The sequence below is a fragment of the Ursus arctos genome, unplaced genomic scaffold (genome assembly GCF_023065955.2).
Source record: "Ursus arctos isolate Adak ecotype North America unplaced genomic scaffold, UrsArc2.0 scaffold_11, whole genome shotgun sequence".
Lineage (NCBI taxonomy): Eukaryota > Metazoa > Chordata > Mammalia > Carnivora > Ursidae > Ursus > Ursus arctos.
In genome coordinates, this window is record NW_026622775.1 from 32,002,573 (window position 1) to 32,025,075 (window position 22,503).

Sequence of the window (22,503 nt, forward strand, 5' to 3'; positions counted from 1 at the left end):
TGGCAACCCTGAAAGGTGCATTCTGCTAGTGAACACGAGACTAAACTAGCATCAATGTAAAATTTGCTGTGTAATTGTGGCCTAGCAGAAAACTAGTCCATTCTCTTTGAACTATTATTTAGGTTACCCTTCTGTTACTTTAATTAACTTTTAGACATCGCTACACTGATGAAAATGAAAAAACAAATGTGTGATAGGGAGAAAAAGGCAGAAACATAAAAAATAAAAATCACATTTATTTAAACAAAAATATACACACAGTGTACAATGAATATGGTTTACATGGAACAACAAAATAAAATGATATTTCTTCAAACGCCAACATAACATGATCTAACCTATCTGTGCCCCATTTCCTAGGAATACACATTACTGGCTCGTCTAGAATATATACTTAACATAAAAAGAAAACAAATGCCAACATTTCGGATAAGTACCACAAGAATCTGAAAATTTGATGTTAGGTTAAACAAAATAATATTCACACAAGAAGTATATATGTACAAAGAACACACTTGTGCAGGGAAATGGGAGCGTCATTACACACCTGTGGAGGCTGCCTTTGAAAAGTCTGAAAGTCCTTTGACATGAAATCGTTTTTAAATATTGACAGTGCTATAAAAGCATCACAGGGCCTATGGAGATGAGAAAGCAATCTTGTGGGTCAATATTGCCTGCTAGGCAACGAAACCGTACCGAGTGATCATTAAAGATGGACTGTTGGATTAGGGCCTTTTGTGACTGTAATTTCAATGATTTTAGGAAGCTTGTGGATATAATCATGCTATGAGTAGGAAAGTGCAACATCATTCTAAAGAACTCGATTTACTAAAAGATAAACAAGATCGGGTTTATCAGGAAACATCACTTGTGCTGGGTCTTCTCTCTCTTGATACTCACTCTCTCTGGGTACCATACTTCACGGTGAGCCTTGTTTTCCTTTTTTGATTTGTAATTCTAAATGTTCACATAATCTATGATATTCAAGCTGAAGACAAGCTCATTGCATGTACAATTTATTATTATTTTTGGCTGATATCACCTTATGATTTTTCCCCCGACCTCCTTGTTACTAGTAGCCAGATAGGCTTTTGTTTCTTTGACATCAGAAATGCTTTAGACTCTCTTACGTGCTTAGAGATACAATTCGAAGACTGATTAATGTGCACCATGACTTGGAAAGTAAAAATCCAAATTTCCATACCTTAACTTCATACCGAATTGGCCCACCGTATTTTATCTAAACATTGATTTTATTTTCCGGTTCTTAAAGACAGTTTTGCTATAGGTTGCATCTGTTTGGGTAGAAAGTTCTAGCTTAAAACTGCCAAAGAAACAAAGGATATAATACATTGGGACTTTATTTGCAAAGCAATAAAATATAAATATGGGGGGGAAAGCATAGCTTCCGCAGACTGCAGCTGAGCTAAAAGAACGTCAGTTCACGCTGCAATTGTCAATCAACCACACAACTCTCAGCATTCTCTTCAGTGGTGCGTCATTTGTAAAGCCTCCAGCTATTAAGGATGCTTTGTGTTCAACATGCTCGCTTCCCTCCGTAACTGCTGACCACAGTTTTTCTCAGGCCAATTTCTTAAATCTGTGATAAACGCGAATTTATTTCCTAAAGATTACAAAAGGTGCCCTGCATATTGAATTAGACAACTGATATGCCATCCTGCTTGGAAATCAAACATCTAAAACGTCTGTGGTGTTTCAGCATACTGCCAGAGTTTAATTTGCTTAATCTAACAGTGTGGGTTTCAACGGAACTATACTTACTAGAATCCGGACACAGTGTTATGTTGCTGTTTTTCCTGCTTTTAGCAAATGCTAAAATTATAAACTTAAAAATTTGTACTGAAGCACATTTTCAGTGATACTCTAATTAGGCTAACATTTCTCTGAATTTAGCCCAGAGTGGTTATTGCTTACACTAAGGCTGCATTGCTGAGATTTCCCTTGCAGAACATCAAGAGAGATACATTTTTTAAATGCATCTGTATGATTATATAATTTAATTATGAATAACATATAAACATCAAATGTTACTTACAGTCTAACAGGTGTCTTTAAAAAGGGGAAAAAACAAAACAAAATTGTAGCCATCTGAAGATGTCTGATTGCACTTAATACCATATTAATAGTTTTATAATGCTTCCAATTATTTGTTATTTGCTGGAGAAAAAAGCAATGGTGGCATTCGGTTGTGTGCTGGTAAATGTTTAACAACTGGCTTTCCAGGAATTAAAAGTCCCAGTTTGCAGCATTCGGTAATTTCTGCATGTAAATACTCCCACTGTGGTCAATTTCAAGCTACCCACGTGATGTTCCTGGGTGTGGAGTCAGGAAGAGAGGCACAGGGGCACGTGATGATACAATGTTTCCACTGTGCAGGGACAATGGACATAAACAACCTCAGAAGCACAGGTAAAGAGTAAAATGAAGGAAAATAATTAGGAAGTGGTAAATTTTGATTATTATCTTTGTTTTTAATAAAATTTATTCAATTGCTTTTGATAATTTAATATTTCATGATGGTGTGTTTAGCAACTGGCTTACAAAACTCCTGAAAATTTAATGATCAGTTCTCATGAGTCTGCATGAGCCAGTTCTAGTGCACCACTGGTATCCTTTCTCCTTGGCCTGTGTCATACTTTACATAAAGAGGGGCTTGATTTGTTGGGAAGAAAAGCATTACTCCATACAGATCTGATCCTTTTCCACCCTGAGTCTTATTTTATGCAAAATACCATACGTAGCTGAGGGGAAAAAAAGGGAAGTATCTTCCATCGAGATGCTGGCTTTTAAGACTACACAGTTTTTCAGAAAGTAAGAGGGGATTTGTCTTACAAAGTAAGAACTGGAGGTTAGTCACATGGCATACTGCTCTAATTAGTTGGTTGGTCATTTTAGACAATTTGTCAGCAGGATCACATGGTGGCTCCGACTCACTGGATTACTGGACTGATCGAACACCAAAGGATTGTTTTGGCAGGATAGAGAAAAAATCTAAGACAATATTTACAAGGAAAAAAAACCAAAACCACCACCCGAGAAATTAAGAATGCATCCAAATGTGGGTCTGCTTCAATCAAATATTTGAAACTTTTATGTTCTGCTGTTTCGTGGAATATTTTCAGGCTCTGGGTCTTTTGCCACTGGATTAAACATAATCAAGATTTCACCTTCCCTTGTTTTTAAATATGTTTTCTGTAGAACTCTGCAAATACCTATACAGAATTGATATGTGCATTTGCTAACATTGGAGGGGAAACATATTTTAGCCAAAAAATTTTTTATCTTGTTTGGAAATGTCATTTTCTTGGTTCAGTTTCTGGTTCAATCTGATCTCTTGAAATAGGCCTGCTGGTGTATCTTTTAAATAAAAATAGAGAAAGAAAAGCATGACTTGGCTGTGTTTGTACAAAGGAGATTTAAAACTTTTAAACATTTGCTCTCTGATTTAGAAAATCATAATAACTTAAGAAAAAGTGAAGCGGATTTCCGGCAATACTTGGAATATCTCTCACAAAAGGAGCAGTATTGCTGTTGATATGAAACGTGAATTTTCTTGGTTAAATCCACTTTTAAAAGTATGCATAGATACAGGCTTTGTATAGGGAAAGGCAGATGACTCTGCTAATAATAAAAGAAATCTTCTATGCATTTGTATTATAGTAAGCTCTAGCCTTTGAGACTTCTCTGTCAGTACTTACTAAAAAGAGAAAAAAAATCTTTGAGATATCTTCTCCAAATAGAAGACCCTACTTGTTGGCTTTCTAGTTATAAACATTTTTTCCATATTTGAGTCAAGAGTTTTCATTTTTAAAAATACAAACAAAAATGACTGTTTCTGAGTATTTACAGGATGATACATTTTCATTTAAGGTCTCTTGGAACACAGACCACTCTTTGATATACTGAATAAGGCTTCGTTGTTACTCAAGGAAACCTCTGTCATCCCAACCTCTTTACCTTAAATCCAATGGGATCATGGAAATAACCACAAATCCTACCGTTTTCGATTAAAATTTAACAATTCAAAAATTATATTTAATCACTGAAATGGAGAAGGAAGCATAAGGGAGAACACCAAAAACCTTGGTCTGTAAATAGTTCTCTAGCACATAGCATCTTTTTATTAAAAAACCTGTCGATGGCCTCACATATAACGCCCACAAGTCACTAGCTAAAATAATGGATTGAAAATTCTAGTATTAAAAGCCCCAAACGGTTATCTAAAATTTGTAGTAATCTGAAAAACCCAATATGAACCTGGAGATGTGTTTGGAGCCCTTAGTTCAACACATATCTTAGCCAAGAAGCTGTCACACTAGCTCTGGAAAGCCCCATAATACCATCCACTGAATGCGGTCACAGCCAGGAGATGTCTACGGAACAGCCCTCCAGCATTTCCAAGGGGAGATTTATGCTCTGGATAGCACACTCTTCCAACGAGTGAGGAAAAAGAAAAAACTCTTCACATCTGGAGAAAACAGGTTTCATTCATTCAGACCATTATACTCCAAGGTTCAATTCTGGCAATAAATGACAATTTCTATTTAACTAACTCACATGTCCTCCCACAATTTTCATATCTTTTTCGCACGGCAATTTGGAGAATAGACAAGCCACAGGCTAGGAAGGTAAGAAGAGATTGTAATCATGGTTCTAAAATGATCTAGCTGGATGATGGGGGGGGGCATATCTTCCTTGTGCTTTAATTTGTCCATTTATAACGGCCTTAGACAAGATGATCTCTAAAGCACTTTCTAATTTGGAACTTTTGGAAAACCTATGGTGTGATTTTCCTGTGAGTACATTTCAAATTCAGGTTAACAAATAATTGCTTCAGTTTATCATTAGTTATGGTTGCATATGTCTTAAAATGTTTATTCTCCCGTAGTCATCTAAGCCAGACAATGCATACTTCCACCGTCTATATTCTGTCGCAAGATGACTACTGGAAAACATCACAAAGACAGTTTATTGATTCTTATGAACTTGGCTACATAAAGGTCAGGCTGATGGGGGTTTTCACGTTTGACATCATCAGGTTGCTGATCTTTCGTTTCCTCGCCGTTGCCGTTCCTCGCCGTGTTTTTTCCACTATACTATTCAACTTTCACTAGCCCCACTTCTGTAATGGGGTCATATGACCCGAGTCCGAGTTTTGAAAAGATACCACATTCTGGAAAAGTCTCCTCGCCGTGCAGCTCACACTGTCATCTACCTGTTCGGGAGGGCTAGTCTCATCTCGCCCAGAGGAACCCCGTCGTGACAAGCACACCTGCAACCCGCTTCTGCAGTCAAGATCATGCGTTGATGCTACCGAATTTCAATTCACTGAAAAAATATTTTTCCAAATCCCACAAATGGGCTCTAAGGTCACACGTGACAGTGGCTGTGAACTAACGTGTCTGGGTCTCCCTCCCCTTTCCCCTCTCCTGTCTTCCCTTTGGAGGTCAAGCGCCCCTCCATGATTCCCCTATGGCAACCCGCCCCTGGCTGAAGGACTCCATGAAGCAAATGTACCCATTCTGAGCTGATCTCAGCCTGTGAGCGCCAATGCGCTGAAGCTGAGAACTAGAATCACAATGTGACTTGAGATTTTTTTTAATGGATTGCATTCAGAGTCATAGGCTAATACCTAATTCAAATAATGCCAAGATTTGGGCAAACATCCCTGATCACCTCCCTCCACAAATTCGGGACGATAAAAAAGTGAAAAGGGTGGAGATTATCCGACTGAAGCGTGTTTGTGTTCCTGTTTATTTACGTGTTGGTAAAGTTAGGTGTCAGCTTTTCCATAAGTCCCCTCTGGAGGTCGGTAGTACTTGGGGAAAGCCATCAGCTGTAGCATGTTGAAAGCATACTTTCTGCATCTGACATTCTTCAGTACATTCTCTATGCGGCATCCTTCTCTGGTGAAAGGGGAAAAAGTACAACTTCATGAAACACAGAATAAATAAATATGCTTTATTTGTTCAATGCAGAGTTGCAGCAACAGTCCAAGTAAAAATAACAAAGATTCAACTCTACATTTTTTTTTCACAAATGATGATACATCTTACAAAATTAAATCCTAGGCCAGGCCCAATACCGTTATTGCCCTCGGAAAGAGATGATTCAAGTCTCTTTGCTCTTAACAGATATTTAAGGTTTAATAAACTCTTTAAATATACTTTGCTCCACAATACAGCTTCACTTTAGTTTCATAAATATATCTGCCTTTTTTTAAATAACTTTTCCACAAATTAACTTCTCAGTCTCTTTAAAACACATTAAAATCTACATGTACCCCTAAGGATGCAGGTTCTAGGAATAAGGCATTTAATTGATTAAGTCTGGCCCTATAGATTTTTAAAGGAAATCTTCATCTCTATTTTACTTCGTTATTTTAGCTGTGCAATGAAGAGAAGAATGGCTTTCCAAACAGCCTGGTCCAAGTCTCCGCTTTATAAAGGAAAGGGGCTTGTGCACAGACAGTACAAAAGTCACGGGTGCTGAAAATGGCATGTAAGACACAAACAAGACCTAGTTAAAAAGAATAGAAAAGTACTCCGAGAGCCAAATCAACCCAAACAATAGTTACAAACAGGTTAATTTAATTACAAAACATAAATAGCCATTCTCTTCATAAAATTACTTGACAGAAAAGGGTCAATTGAAGCCAAGAACTAACATAACTCACAGGTTAAAGAATCAAACAGAAGGTTCTATCAGCTGACAGCAACAATGATATTAGCACAGTGGAAATAAAGTCTGGAACCTCCCACGTCTCTAAGACTTGTCTCAGGGTTTCAGTGCATTGTGCCAATTCATTCTTAATCGTTTTTGATAAATTGAATGGGAAGAGAAACGGGAGGTACAGAACTTCAAGCTTTCAGGATTCTGTTCTTTGTCTTATTCCAAAGACAGTAATTTAAAAATTCTTTTGAGCTAGTTAACAGTGGGAAACACTTTTCCATGAACAAAAGAGCAAAATAATTCCCTTAATGCATAGTACTTCTTTTTTCAGATTTTAGGAAAAACAAACAAAACACTTACAATTCGAACATTTGGTGGTTGTTTTTTTTAAATTCTGTGAATCTGAAAATGTAGAAATATTACAGCATCGCCCCCCATAATTTAAAGTCCATTGTCATTTGTAGAAAAGAAAGGAATACAACATAAAATTATTGGTATTTGGCTAATAGTAATGCAAGACTTAAAATAAGCCACACAACTAGCAGGTGTGAGCTGACAAGCAGCAAGGCGACAGGATAGAAGTGTCGAGAAGTTGGCTTGTTATCAGTTAGACAGCCTGTTTCGGGATCATCGGATTCATTCAGTGCTCCCTGGGTTTGTCTGCTGTTAAACAGGGGGAGGGGGGAGTCAGGGGAGAAAAGAAAAGAGTACAGCATTCACACAGGAAAGAAACTCAACCTTAAATATCCTGCAATACAACACATTATGTTATATAATACAGCTGTTTCAGATGGAGTTTTTATGCTAACCAGCCCCGAATGTGTCCTGTGCATTTTTTCTTACTGGACTACATTGACAAATGCATTAAAAAAAAAAAAAAAAAAACAAGATTCCTTTTGCTTTTTATGCAAGGAGGAAGAGAGAGACACTGAGGTGGTATTCACATGGGCTGGATGTGTATGTATCAGGAAGACTCGATCACATGAGCATAACAGCACCAATTGACAAGACTACATGAATAAAACTCAACTATGGATCAACCCGTAAAAAATAATGTGATGAATACATCTTGGGAAAATGAAATGAGAAACGCAGTGTGTAGTGAAGCAAACGGACATGTCTGGCACATTTAAACACACCATCTATTGTTACTATACCTACATAATGCATTTAACGTTATAAAAATGATTTGCGGAAATGGCCTGGTATTCAAAATGAATGAAACATCTGACATGTCATCCTTGCCAGCCATATGACTCGTTGAAAACCCGACTCAGCACCCTTCTGTTAGTTCAGTTCATAAACTATGTTTTCTGCTGCTCATCTTACTTAGATGATGCCAAATCTATCTCCAAGGGACTCCTGAACTTAAAAGAGATCCATGTTTGCAGAATGTCTGTTCAGAAAAGAAAAGGTTTTCTGTGTGAGTGAAAGATGGGCATTTGTAATTGGGCTTAAAAGCAGCTCCAAGTGCGGCAAGTCTGAAATATGCCACACTGATATAAGTTGAAAATAAAAATTCTGTGTTATATTTCATCAGTATTCAGAGTTTTCAGAATTTCTATCACACTCAGGTGTCCAGGGGTGGTTCGATCTTTACGAGCTCCTCCAGGTCTTGAAGCAGAAAACTGGTGATTTACTCAGTCTTAGGAAGACTGCAGTGTGAACAATCCCCTTAGCTTCCATAGCCCCCTTATAACGCTTTGCAGCCCCTGAAAATCTCCTACAAAGACATTTTTTTTTTATTTTTATTTACTTATTTGAGAGACACAGAGAGAGAGAGAGAGAGATTGAGAGAATGAGTGGGAGCGAGAGGAGACTCCTTGCTGAGCAGGGAGCCTGACACAGGGCTCGATCCCAGGACCCTGGGACCATGACCTGAGCTGAAGGCAGATGCTTAACCGACTGAGCCACCCCGGTGCCCTAAAGACATTCTTGATGAGGTACTGGACCACATCACTGGCCACAATGGGCAGCAGTGGTCGTAATTACTTTGAACATCTATCTGACTTAGTTTAAAGCGTCAAATCAATCATGTTGTGTGCTGTGCTCTGACGCTTCCTTCTTCTTTGGTAAGACCTAAGGACTATGGAGCCCGTGACAATGTGAAATAGCAGCTTATCTGAATAAAACGAATGCTTTATTGAGCAAAAGGAGAGTGATTCTGGACTTGCATTATTCCTACTGTCAACTGTATGAGTGACCTGGTTACTTGTTCAACATTCTACGGCACATTAGGTAGGAAATATGCAGAAGGATTTAAAGGATTGATACTTTTGTGACTAAGAAAAGCTTCCTTGCCCAATATTATTTCTCTAGTGTCACCAACATTCCCTCCTGTCCAGTTTTAAGGTGAAAGTTATCTGTAGCAAATCTTAACTTCGTTGAAACCTCGTTGCCTCTCCAATGTTCCTTGTTAGGAGAGAAGTCTAGTCTCCTAAATCAACCCCACTTTCTCTCATCTTTCTATCAATCATGTTATAAATATTATATTCTGATTACAAATTTTGGCTAACTATTAACCACTATCTATCACTATAATAGTACAGAAATACTCTCTCCCACTGGGGTCACCTGCAGATAGGCTCTGGCTGAGGACTCTACTACTGGCCAAAAAATAAGCTGAAAGGATTTTATGACAGTCCTTAATCCAAATATAGGGGACTAATTTATACTAGATGGGGTTGTTGTTGTTTTTTAAATAACTGCCAGAGCACGTTTCACATTTTCCAGTCTATTTGCTGAATATGCCTTAGAAGTGAAAATTACTAAATTAAAAGGTTGTGGTGTTTTGTTTTGTTTTGTTTCTGGAAGGATAGTTTCATAATTGAATTACTTTATTGTTTACTGACTTCTTTCTCTGGAGATTAAAATAATACATTAAAAATGCCTCACACAGAATAATTCCATTATTCAGCTAGAATTGAAAGCCACATGGCCCAGGTGGCTGCCGCCAAGCTCTAGGCTCAAGGCCCCCAACTAAGTCGTAACGTGGGCACAGGTGCTCTGGGGGCTGTTTCCTTCTTTCCACTAAGAAAAGCACAACTGGTCATTTCCTCGTAACCACAAATGAATTTTTAAGCACTCTGCAAGCATAAACTGCAAAGGATGTGTTAAGTAATGATATTAGTAATTTCCTCACCAGCAGATGATGAAAAATAACTAATTAGTGGCCACCTTGCAAGGTGCCCTGACCATCCAGAGTCGCTCGTTTTAGCCGTCATTGGTAGATCACCATGGAAGCAAATCACAATGTTGCCTCCATTGAAAATGTGACACGATCAGTTATATAAGGGCAGTTACTGAAACTGCAGGATAGAAATTATTTTTTTTTCTTTACAGACCTGTCAAAGCAATCACTTAAAAACAAGTCAAAAGAAATGTCTCACGTTTAGATACATCATTGCTACATGAGGAGACATTTCCTTAAATAAAACCCAATGTGCATGACTTGATGACATTTGCGTATTTCTCCCTCTTTTCTGTGGGTGACTACGGCTGTATGGTAGATCCCAAGTCCCCCTGCAGGTATCCTCTCCACCACCCAGACCGCTAAAAACAAAAGTGAGATTCTTCCTATCTTCCCCTGCTGGGTAATCATACCGGAAGAGTTTTGCTACTTGCTATTTTAGTCCTTTAACCATTAGAGCTCTTCCAGTGCCCCCAAAGGAAAATTCCCAATTAAAACTAAATTTAAAAATATTTCCTTCTGACCAGAAAGCTGATTTCCTCCCATGCTAAAATGAGACCATTTCACATTGAATTACATCCAAGTTTAGGGTTGTGGGTGCCCCATCTTGAAATTATGAGCTAAGATTTTAGAGCCAATATTTTAGAGATTTCTTTGACTCCACAATCATCCAGTAAATCAATCTTAATAGAACACCATGTTTCAAGCCCTAGATTGCTGGATTGTCTCAGATTTTAAACTGGCTGATCTGTGTGAAAATGAATATAACGTAGGTCTCGTATCAATAAGAACTTTGAGATTCGTACAGAAATCACAAAATCATAGATTCTCAGATGTAAAAGTGACTTTAAAAAAATCTTCAAGTGGAACTGCACATTTTATAGATGAGAAACTAAATCTGAAGGCTGTGCTGACGCTTTACAACAGCAATTGCAAGGAAAGGATCCTGAGAATGTAGTTAGCCTGCTTCACAGTTTGCTTATGTGGCACTCTGATAAAATAATGGGGAGGAAGGCTTCTTGTTTTCCGTTTAGATCAATGCCCATGAAATTTAAAACTCAAAATACTCTTAAATGTCAAATTATCTATCAAAGCTTTCCAAAAATTTAATTTATAATTAGAACACTGAAAGTATATTTCCAGGACTTTTAATAAACTGTACAACTATTTAAATACAGGGACAACTTTAATAAGACAATGTCAAAGGTGGGGTAATTTCCAGTGACCTAGAAGCAAGATTAGCCTTTGTGGCCACATTTAAGATGGTTTTTTTCATTCCAACTGGATTTCAGAATCTAATTCAAAATATATCATGTAGATTCTAGGAAAAGCCCCTAAATGAAGAAGTTACTCAGAAGATGTAAGACTTTTTCACTGCTTTGAATATCTGGGTCATAGAGTGTTTCTAATCATTGCGGACAAGTTTGGTATAAAAGAGAGTAGTATTAGGCAAAACACACCCCCAAAGGAAGCGGAGTCCTCCCCATAGGACACTGCACACATTTCCAGGCGGGCCATGTTTTGGGGGGAGGGGGACTGCTATGAACTAGAGGATACCAGAGCCTCATAACCAGGACGTGACAGCGAGCTTGGGAGCCCGACATATCAGAGAAGACGAAGACAGAAGACGTTGAGAATCAGAAGCACTTCACTGGCTTAGAGAAGAGGAAAAATCAAGAGGTTGATTTCAGAGTCAAAGTTTCTCTAGTGGAAAGTCTGGGCTACCTTGGGAAGCAAAAAGAGTGTGTCGGAAGTAAAGAAAAAGATCTCCCATGCATCATGTCCTACTCTGTGAAAATAGCTCTGTAGGTGTTGCCTTGTTCGTTTCTTACAAACAGCCACACTGGTCGGCGTTATTATCTCCAAGGGCCCAAAAGGGTCACAAAACTCGTTCAAGTGGCAGATAGGGGATTTTTATCCCTGTCTGGCTAGTGAAAAAACCATATTCCTCCCACTTAATGACCGGGCTCCTTCAAGCACAGGGTTTCTTGCTCTCTCTGAAGCTGGCAAGTGTGATTTCTTGCTAGTTGTTACATTAGATTAAGTGACTTCTAAAATTACTTTCATCTCTACCTTTCTGTGATTCTTTGATTCTATTCAAACACAACTGTAGTCCTCCAGAGATGCATATTTTTTTTTCTACTAATAGAAGAGGTGACAGTTCAGTCAGAACTAGTTGAGGCAGGGAGCAGAAATCAAAGAATGCCAAGCATGTTGATGCTGTTTGGTCTCTAAAGGTGTTCTTACTCATTCTTACCTATTTTCAGAATTTAAAAAAAAAAAAAGAAAAAGAAATGTGACTTATTCGAACTTTTTGATTTAACTTCTCCCGGGTATTACTTTTTGTACTCTCCTTCCGTTTCATTCTCTTAGTTTTATAAAGTACCCAGAAAATGGGACTATCCTCTTGTCAGAAGAAGCAAGGCTCCAAGTAGTGACACCATCAGATAGTATCTGAACATTGCTTTGAGGAGACAGAAAGTACATATGCTCAGAAAAACAAGTCAAGAAAAGATAGGAAAGTGGCTTGGTATCAAGTTTAAATGTTTTATATTAATTTTCAGGGGCTTAGGACTCATGACCCTGAGATCAAAATCTGAGCTGAAATCAAAAGTTGGGTGCTTAACCGACTGAGCCACCCAGTCCTTAATCCAAATATATATGGTGTGTGTGTGTGTGTGTGTGTGTGTGTGTGTGTGTATAAATTTAAAGAAAAAAGAAAGGAGGAAGAGAGACATAATGAGTTGAAAGTATAATTGCTTCCATCACATAATTATCAGAGAACTGATTCCAGTTTTGATCTCAGAATTTTAGAAAGAAGAATATTTGGATGAGGTCCAGAAAGAAATATCATAAATGATTAAAGGACTGAAGAAAAAAGCTTATGAGGAGGTGTTTAAGGTTAATTTTATTTGGTTAAGAGAAGACTAATATGCAATGTGATCACTGTATTTAAATGTATGTAAGACAGTAGTAAAATAGTTTTTGAGGTATTATTTTGTGTTCCCTTATATTTTAGGCTGTAGAATAAAGCATGTGTCCCAGGGCTTTCAGCAGTGCTGAAAGCGAGAGCTACCCGAACTAAATACATCCACCCTTTGTTAATCTCATGGCAGAGAAAATGTGAGGTGGCCAATGAGGGGGGAAAAGGATCTCTGAGGGTGGGGAGAGAAAAGAGAGGGAGAGGGAGAAGGAAAGGGAAGGGAGAGAAAGACACATAAAGACAGAGAGCATTAACTGGGAAGAAGACAGAAGGACAAAGTTTGGTGTGGGGGTGTTGGGGGCAGGGTGAAGCCTTATGCATTGTTCTGCATGGGTGCCTGGGGACAAAGGACCACCAGAGGGGGAGGAGGCTGGATGCAGCCAGGGTAGCTGGCCCTCAGTCCTCAGTCACTGGTCTTGCCAAAGATTCCCTTGTCTTGAGTTTGGCTTGGATGCAACGAAATAAAGGGGCATGAAGTTACCGCAATGAATAGGAAATGGGCACATCAGTGGCTAATGACTGATTCAGACAAGACTTCTAGAGGTTTCAGTGCAAGATAAGACCTGTGACAAGAGGAAAGCTCAAAATAATAGAGACTGACTTTCCATCAGCCTGGCTGGACAGGAACCGAAATGGAGAATGACTCTTGTTTAAAGAAATTTCTTTAAAAGAAACAAAACAAAAACGCATTACATCTTATGTACCTTAGTGGGCAGATAAATAAGGAAATTCTACAAAAAAATAAGTCCATAGATGTAGACATATACCCATAACTCATTTTCTATTTCCCATGCAACGTAACCAGCTTCTCTTCATACGGGAGTGCCAACGAGATGACTTCGTCTAAATGTTTCAAAGTAACAGAAGAAAGGAAACCAGTCCTTAAAAAACATTCTGTAATGTGCTTTTTGCTTTGGTACTTAAAAATATAAACACCCACTGTCTCACTGCTCTAGTTTGACACTCTCCTGGAGTTCAGGATAATTTTTATCCCCAAGTTAAGATAATTCGAGATAATTTTCATCCCCATATTAAGAACATTAACATGCCCAAAATAAGACTTCTGATTCCATTCTTGATAAGCACTAGACAGGGAATCATGAGGTCAATCCCCTGCCAGCCAGCTTCCCTGGTGCAGCTGGGGGCCAGACTCCAGGGTGGCCCTTTAGCTCTCAAATAAAAATCGAAGTCCACATATACCGATAGGTTATAGCCTATGTTATTCTGAAAGTAGCCTGGACAATGTAGCCGATATCAGTGGCAATGGATAAATACTAGGACTTGCGTAAAAGAAAAGCAAATCAGTTCAGCTCTCTCTTACCTATTTGGTTAAATTTCTAATTTATTAATTTAAAAGGGAATGTTAACATCTATCCAATAAGATGATGGTGAGATGACGCAAAGGCATTTACACATTCTTCATAGTAAATAAGTAAATTCAAAATCCCGTCTTTCCACCCTTGCTAAATTTCAGTCTTTGTGCAGACAGTGAGTACCTCGAGCAGACGTGCTGCAGCTTAGTTCCAGCTCTTTCTCTTCTCCTTCTCACCAATGTTGAGGTGCCCCAAGATTTAGGACAGTGTGCTTTACTTTCCTACACTACACATAGGTTTCCTATGGGATTTCAGCCAGTCCCTCGACTATAACATCATGTTGTGCTGACGATTCTGAAATCTCTCTCTCTTCTGAATTACAGACACATAGAGTGCATCTCCACTGGGACGCCTCACAGACATTTTAAGGTAATAAAGGGTGATGCCACATTGGCAAAAGGATTGCTTTGAACTGAAGGCATTTAAAAAACAGCATGTGCGAGAGGGGTGCTCTGACCTCTTCTCTTCTTTCCGAGAACAGAAATAAAACTCCCATGTGAAAGGTGCCCTTCACTTGGGGCAAGGAGAAGCAAACATTCTTATTGCCAGGATGGGGAGTCAATGCTCAATTCTCTCTATAGAGAGAATTCTGTGCAACAGGCCGAAGTGAAATCACTTACCTGCCTTTAACTCCCCACCCCCATCCAAATATATTAGTTTCTTTTCCACAGTCTCCTCTCTTTGTTCAGCCTAGTATAAAAACATTTAGGTTTTGACACTTCTTCGGGTCTTCATTTTTTGGTAAGGATTTCCACGTACATGCAAAATCTATATGCTTTTCTCCTGTTTGACTTAGGGCAATTTAATTCTCGGGCCAGCCGGAGACTCTAAGAAAGTAGAGGAAAAGTTTTGCCTCTGATGGTTTCAAGGCTAAATCTTGAGTCCACCTCTTCCGCCACCATTCCAGACCAGCTCCTCTCTTCCTTCCCAGCACGGGGAAGGATGCTCACTACGCTTAGACATTCACATTAAGCATCTCAGATCTCCCAGATTCTTCTACAGTCTGTAAAACGCCCCCATCCATCCATCAACCGGTGAGACCCATTCACACCATCTTCACTGCAGAGCCTGACCGATCCACCATGACCTTGCCCTTGTACTAACAGAAGCAGTTTTCCTGCCTTCACTGCTCTGACCCCGCTATGAAGTTTCACTAAATCCTGGTGCATCCATTTAGGCAAAGCAAAACCAATGCACTCTTCTAGTTGCTTTCCCAAAACATTTCCTGGAGAAGTGTTATGGAATGAAAATCCAGCTGCATCCCAGCTGCCCACAGCTTGTCAAAATAGCAGTGCCGCTTAACCAGCTGCAGAGGGGTGGAAGTACTTCCCACGGCTCAGCCCTAAGACTGAAGCTCCTGAATCTCGAGGACGAAGTTCAGCTACATCCTTTTGCTCCACACTCTGCTCGGTTTCCCAGGTTTGGATCCCCTCCCACCACCACCAGTGCCATGGTATCACGGTCAGCTGAAGAAATGCTGTCAACCTTTCTCAGAGCTGGCATCCTGCTTTTGGTCTTCCTTGCTGCCTTTGAAATGGACCAAGTTTAGTATGAACCAGCTCAACATCAGACACCACCATTCCTAGTGTCCTGCATTCCCGAACATTCACTTTAGCCCACTCTTTGAACAGGACCCTCCAAAAGAATCCGTTAAGTTTTTGCCCCCGGCACTGTTAGAGTCCTCGTCATCTTCTCTAGAAGGACAGGTTCTCTCTCTTTTCCCACCTTCCAGTCCTTTCCCCATCTTTATTTCCCGACTTTCCCTTTAGTCTCATGATCCCATACAAACAGTGTAACAGTATAATGCTACAATTTATGTTACCAACTCTTAGAAGTGAAGGCTTGTGAAAATCCTACGAAGGAGAGTAAGATACATTTGAGAATCTTAGAATTTAGTTTTTGGATACAAGTACATGGCTAAAACCAATAATCCTTACATAACTTTGAAAAAGGCAGAATATAAATTATGAAATACACCAAGGAAGAATAACCTCAAGGTGTAACTAAAAATAGTTTACATATATTATCATTAGTCTCTGCTACAGAGATCCAAAAGTCAGGGACAATGTCTTAGAGAAACAGACTTTTGTGATGGACAGTGAAGGCTGAATGGAATTTCATGGCTAGAAATTAGGTGAGGTTAGGTGAATGTAAATAACAAGAAAAGGCATGAAAATGAGAATGCCAGGTGCAAGGGAATGACTCACAGTCTGCTTTGGTTATAATAATGGGGCAGCAAGGAAATCAATAAAGGCAGGGAAACTGAATTTAAAAGAAGATTAATTTCTTTTTTGTTGCTTACTTATTTTAGGCATTTGCTAAAATAAACAACTAAATTGCAGTAAGAAATTCAGCTACAGTGTTTTTAAAAAAGATGGGGTTATTTCACAAATGTTTGTGATTGACAGCAAAAACGTAGACCTTATTCTCTAGAAGGTGGGTGGGCTCCCGAGCAGCAGAGTGGTGAGATTAGCTATGTGTTGTAGCACAGGCAGCAGTAGAAGGATGGCTTGAGCCAGGACTGCAGCAGAGATGGGATAAACTAGAGACAAGGAGGAGCCCAGCTGGGAGGCCATTAGAATAGTCAAGGGGAGAAACGATGACTGCTTGGACTTGGGAATGAAGAGGAAAGGTGAGGAGTACAGATTCTAAAATAGAAATAATTTGAAAAACAGAGTATATGTTAAGAGTTTAGCTAAGGAAAGATCAAGGAGAGGAAGAGTTAAAAAATTAAGGTTTTAGGGGAAAATGCATTCTACTTAAATATGCTATATTTGATGCAAGACTTTGTTAAATACGTATCATGAAAGACAGATCTAGACAGTATCTAGATTCTATAGTTCTATACTCTAAGTTTGGAAGTTTCCTGCAAAACATGGGCTAATTTGATAAAGTCACCCATGTGGAGAATATATGATGAGTAGAGATAAGAACTGAGAACAAAACTCTGGGGAATGACTGCATTTGAAAGGCCCATGAGAAAGGAGGCAGAGTTGCCAGTGACATAGAAAACAGTCGCAGATTCAAAGGGGAAAAAAAGGTGTAATCAATGAGTCAAATGCTCCAGCAGGAGCAAGGAGGCTGCAAAGTAAACACAGGTCACTGGATTCAATGATTATGTGGCTTGTAGTCTTTGACTTTCAGTAGAATTTTCAGAGCAGAAATTAGTTTACAAACAACGAATGAATGAGTAGTGAAGCATGGAAGGCAGCATTCTATTCTATTGCAAATACTATGTCCAGAGCCTTGACAGTGAAAGGAAGAAGGGAGTCAGCACAGAGTCTCAAAGAGTCAATATGGTTAATGAAACTGCTTTGGGATTTGTGAAGCAGGTATGCTTGGAGGCACACAGGAAAAAAGAAATAGGGAAGATTCAAGAATACGGGATAGTTGGCTATCTTTTTAAGAAAAAAAATAGATATTTACGGGTTGTGGACTAGCCACAAAATAGGAGCTTTCATTGTTTATCAAAAAGTCCCCCAAAAAAGTCCTTACTAAGTTGGGGTCCACTAGCCTCAAAGCATTCCCTGATTCATCTGAATGTGGAACTGAAGATACAGTTGTCCACGTGCCAGAGGAGGGGAATGTGGGGGAAGTAACCAAATTAGAAGCTCTGTCTCTTTCCATTTTGTGAAACAATCAGAATTTTTTGCAATATATTCTCAGTGATTAAGCAAGCAAATAAAGCGAAGATGAAATTTCTTTTTTTTTTTTTTTTTTTTTAAAGACCCTATTTATTTATTTGACAGAGACAGCCAGTGAGAGAGGGAACACAGCAGGGGGAGTAGGAGAGGAAGAAGCAGGCTCTCAGCGGAGGAGCCCGATGTGGGACTCGATCCCAGAACGCCGGGATCACGCCCTGAGCCGAAGGCAGACGCTCAACGACTGAGCCACCCAGGCGCCCCGAAGATGAAATTTCTAATCACTGAACAATCAATGTCATAATAAATTGGAACACCTATGCTACTGATCATGTGTTTGGAGTAGCATCTTTGCATGTACTTTTGAAGCTCGATGTCATTTGGTCACAAGGGTTTACACTTTACATTCACATACAAATTTCAAAACAGCATATATTTCTTCTCAACGGACTCTTTCTTCATAAGGTCATGTGGACGGAAGCCTCTCAATGACTGTGTAAATATAAATACTACCAATTTGAAGCATTTTATCCATACAAATGACTATTGGTATGACTATGCTAGAATGCATTATTCTCCTTCTTTTTAAAAATCTAATACTGTTAATGACCTTTAGTTATCTGGAGTATGACTCCTGATTCTGGTCATTGGGAAAGCCTTCTAAATGGCTTCCTAGAACTTCACAATTTATTCAGGGTTGACAAATGATCTTAAAAGGCGAGCCTGGGTGGCTCAGTTGGTTGAGTGTCCGACTCTTGATTTCGACTCAGGTCATGGTCTCGGGGAGGTGAGGTCGAGCTCAGTGTCCATCTCCATGTTCAGCGTGGATTCTGCTTGAGATTCTCTTTCTCCCTCCCTCACTGCCCCCACCTCATGTTCTAAATAAATAAATAAATAAATAAAATCTAAAAAAAAAAAAAAAGTTTTGTACTGACCAGAGGATTACTTCCTCCTGTTTTTCTGTTTAATGCTGAGTATTTCTTTTCCTTTTTAAAAATGATATTGTCTCAATATAATAAGGTTTTAGGGGAAACTTGACTTGGATCTTGATTAATTTCCCTTTTTGATCTCTACCCCTCAGCCCCTCTAAGGATATAGAACACAACTCCATGAAAATAACATTTTCCAAGATATCTGTGATGAAATAAATTGAGGGAATGCTGGGTTAAAAACTCAAAAACATTCGTTTGTTTGTTTATTTATTTATTTATTAATTAATTAAATACTCTTTTAAGTACTGACTTTGTGCCTTGAATAGCATGGACTGACTACAGCCTAAGAGGTTTAGAAAAGAGGAGGGGGCAATGATGTAGGAAAAGTTAATTGATCCTGAAATGACAGAGGCCCCTAAACTTCAGGCTAAAAATTTTTTGGCATCACTCTCCATGCAGTGGGAAGTGACATGATCAGTGCTGAACCTCGGGAAGTAGACCGGAAGGCAAGGGACTGGAGAAAAAAGAACAATTAAGAGACTCCGGCAGTGGTCTGGGTGAAGAGTTATAAGGGTCTGGAGTCAAGCAAAAGAAATACAAATGAATGAGAGACCATATCTGAAAGACAGGGGGTGGGGTGAATCGACATCCTGGGGAAGCTGCCTTATATGAATTATAGACAGAGGTAGCAATTATAAATCATAAGACCCAGGAGAGAGTATTTTATCTTGGACACATTTTTTCCCCTTCTCTGTCCCCTTTTGTAACTATACCGACACAGATAATCAGGCTGAGTCTAAGGACTCATCAGTTCTGACACTTGCAACAATTTTCTACAAAATTCTTGAAACGGCTGTGTGGTTTGCCAACTAGAAGGTTATCTGGGAGAGTACAAAATATCACTCAGAGTCAACTGTGGTAATTGCTTACAGTTAACTTTTTTGATTAAAATAAAAAATGTGTCAGTAGTTTCATTGTAGTGGAATCAAGAGAATTCCTGGGACACAACGGCCTTTTTTTCTATCCATTTGGTTCATGCTTTGTTGCACTCCAGTCAGAAATCACATTCTGTATCGACTCTCTTCTGTTCAACTGAGTAAGACACAAAGACACAAACCTTAGAAAAAGGCTATTTTCCCCCTATTTCTGTCTCATTTAGGGTCCCTCTAATTTGCTTAAAGCTTTTCCTCAGCTCAGATTGTTGGGAGCCTAAAGGGACCTTAGAGATCACCTGGTCCAAGCCCTTCATTTTTCAGATGAGAAAGCTGAGGTCTCCAGAGGAAGACAAAGATCTCATTAGTAGTCCATGGGGTGTAGAGCTGGGATAGCACACAGAACAATTAGATTGATGATATTCTTCAGCTCTCGTACAATGCAACAGAACTTCCTCTCGGGGCCCATCCCTAACAGAGAGGAAAGAGCCATTTTCTTACTCTTCAGATTTTATACATTGTGAGGACATGGTGTCCAGCACATTCCTATGTGGAAATATTCTCGGGGTTGAGAAGAAGTGGAGCCGAATACCATGCATATGACTCATCCTATTCTCTCTGTTCCTCAGCAATCCCTGTGGAATTTTAGTTCCGTTTTCTAGACAATTATGGTGTGGAATTAGCCTTTCTCGATCTATCACTATCGTTGTTATTGCTCCAACTTACAAACTGCTGAGAATTCCAGGAAAAAAAGAAAAGTAATGAATGGGTTCATATAACATTGATTCATAAAATCATCAGCTAAGCTCATAGAATGTTAGTGATAAAAGTTACCATTTATCAAATACTAATTATTTTACCAAATGCCATCACCTCACCCGAATGATCTTCAACCTTCATACTACTACTGTGAGGGAAGTACAAAGATCCATTTTGCAAAAGGGAAAACTCAGAAATATCCAAGCTTACATCAGCAATAGGAGGTAGAGATAGAATTTGAATATCATTCCTTCAGACTCCTAAGTCTGTGCTCTTAATAATTGTTATCCTTTCTTTTCTACATTCTGCATTGGGCAAGAAACTACGGAGATCAGAGTATCTGCATATGTGGCATTACAATCTACACAGGACACCTCAAAATACTCAGAATAATTAGAGAAAGAGATGTAGCATTTGCAGTAAATGAAATAAAGTTTTCGAATCTAAAGAGTTTTCAGTGTGATCTTAGGCTTAGGGTGACCACACTTCCCAGCGTGCCCAGAATAGCTCTGGTCTATGCCTATTGTCCCAGAAGGACTTAGGTGGAGGGAGGGTGGGTTAAAAAGTGCAGTATTAAAAATAAAGAAAAAGAAAACAGAAGCAAGGATACGTGGTTCTTGGTACGTTTGTGTGCTGTTACGTGTTTGTTGAATAAGCATGTAGCAGTGTGTATTTACATGAGAGAAGTGGGGGAGGATGGGTAGGAGAAACAGGGAATGGTCTCATAAGGAGCTGAAATGACACAACAAGATGATACAATTCTACATAATATACTTGGGTTTTAGAAAGATCAGTTTAAAAATACTTTGTGGGGCGGCAGCAGGGGCAGGGGCGCCTGGTGGCTTAGTTCAGTTAAGCATCTGACTCTTGATCTCAGCTCAGGTCTTGATCTCAGGGTTGTGAGTTCAAGCCCTGTGTTGGGCTCCATGCTGGGTAGTGTGCAGCTTACTTAAAAAAAAAAAAAAGAAAAGAAGAAAAAAGATACTCTGCAGCGTAGACTGGAAGTAGAAAGACTGAAAGCAGAAAAGCCAGTGAAGAAGATATTGAAATAATTAAGGTGTGAGGCAAATAAGACAGGATCAGCACGACAGAGAGAACTTGTCAAAGCCAAAAGACACGTTGGGGGGAAGAAATGGCAGAGCTCCAGTCAACAGACAAGTAATTAAGACTTGCCTAATTGTTTATGACTACGTTGGCCCTAACTATTAGACGCTATCATCGTGGATAGTGAGAGAACAACAGAAATTACCTTAATGCACTCATGAAGCTTTGGAGCTAAGTGACAGCAAACTGAAGTAATGGGACATGTTACCAAAAAGGTTTTACAATAGTTGAAAAAAAAGTCATGGCAGGAGTGTATCATACAGCGCAGAAAAACACAGGCAACCTAAAAACTGTTGTCATATGCAATTTAACTTCAGGTAAATAGTATCACATCATAATAAATGAACTGAGTTAACTCAGTTTTGCTGGTCTTGTTTTATGTGATTTGTCCATTTGTTTTGATTTATAGTTGTATCAGAGCTGAAGGCATAGGGGGTTTCTACCTGGTCTTGTGTTTGGGCATATAGAAGTAAAATTATACGAAAAACAGTTTATGTCAGAAAGGAAGGTATGCAATAATTATTTCTTCTTAAGGAGGTCAATGCAGGATTCAGGTTTGAGAGACACTGTCTAACATAAATAAGACTGTTATTTACATGACTGGCTTTGAGGAGGCAGTTATCCATGACACACAGCCAAACAGCTTAAGTGGTCTGCTGGATCAGGAGTCAAAAGGAAGGGACAGGAGGAAAATAGGGGACTGAATAGCAACAGCAACAGCTGAGACCACATCAAGAGGTATATATTGTGTATAACAACTTCTGAAGGAAAAACATAAGATGAAGAAACACAAGCAAGAAAACCCAACCATGAGCTATGATTGATACTCAAGACCTGGTATGACAGCTGCACTTGGCTAAATTAGGAGTTTTGTGGTTCTGTGGTAGACAATCCAC

The 22,503-nt window shown here is 39.1% G+C and overlaps 1 protein-coding gene across 6 annotated transcripts in view; it reads right to left on the minus strand.

Moving 5' to 3' along the window:
* Window positions 1-216: 216 nt before the first annotated feature.
* The window catches only part of INPP4B (inositol polyphosphate-4-phosphatase type II B), a 738,855-nt gene continuing 716,568 nt past the window's right edge, over window positions 217-22,503 (minus strand). For 4 of the 6 annotated variants that reach the window (XM_026499399.4, XM_044384340.3, XM_026499398.4 and 1 more), the window contains one exon: window positions 5,971-7,356. In XM_026499399.4, coding sequence (XP_026355184.1) covers window positions 7,182-7,356 — 175 coding nt within the window. In that variant the 3' untranslated portion in view covers window positions 5,971-7,181. Of the gene's footprint in view, window positions 5,928-5,970; window positions 7,357-22,503 lie in introns of those variants that run through there. The other 2 variants (XM_057310095.1, XM_057310094.1) reach the window with 2 other exon arrangements.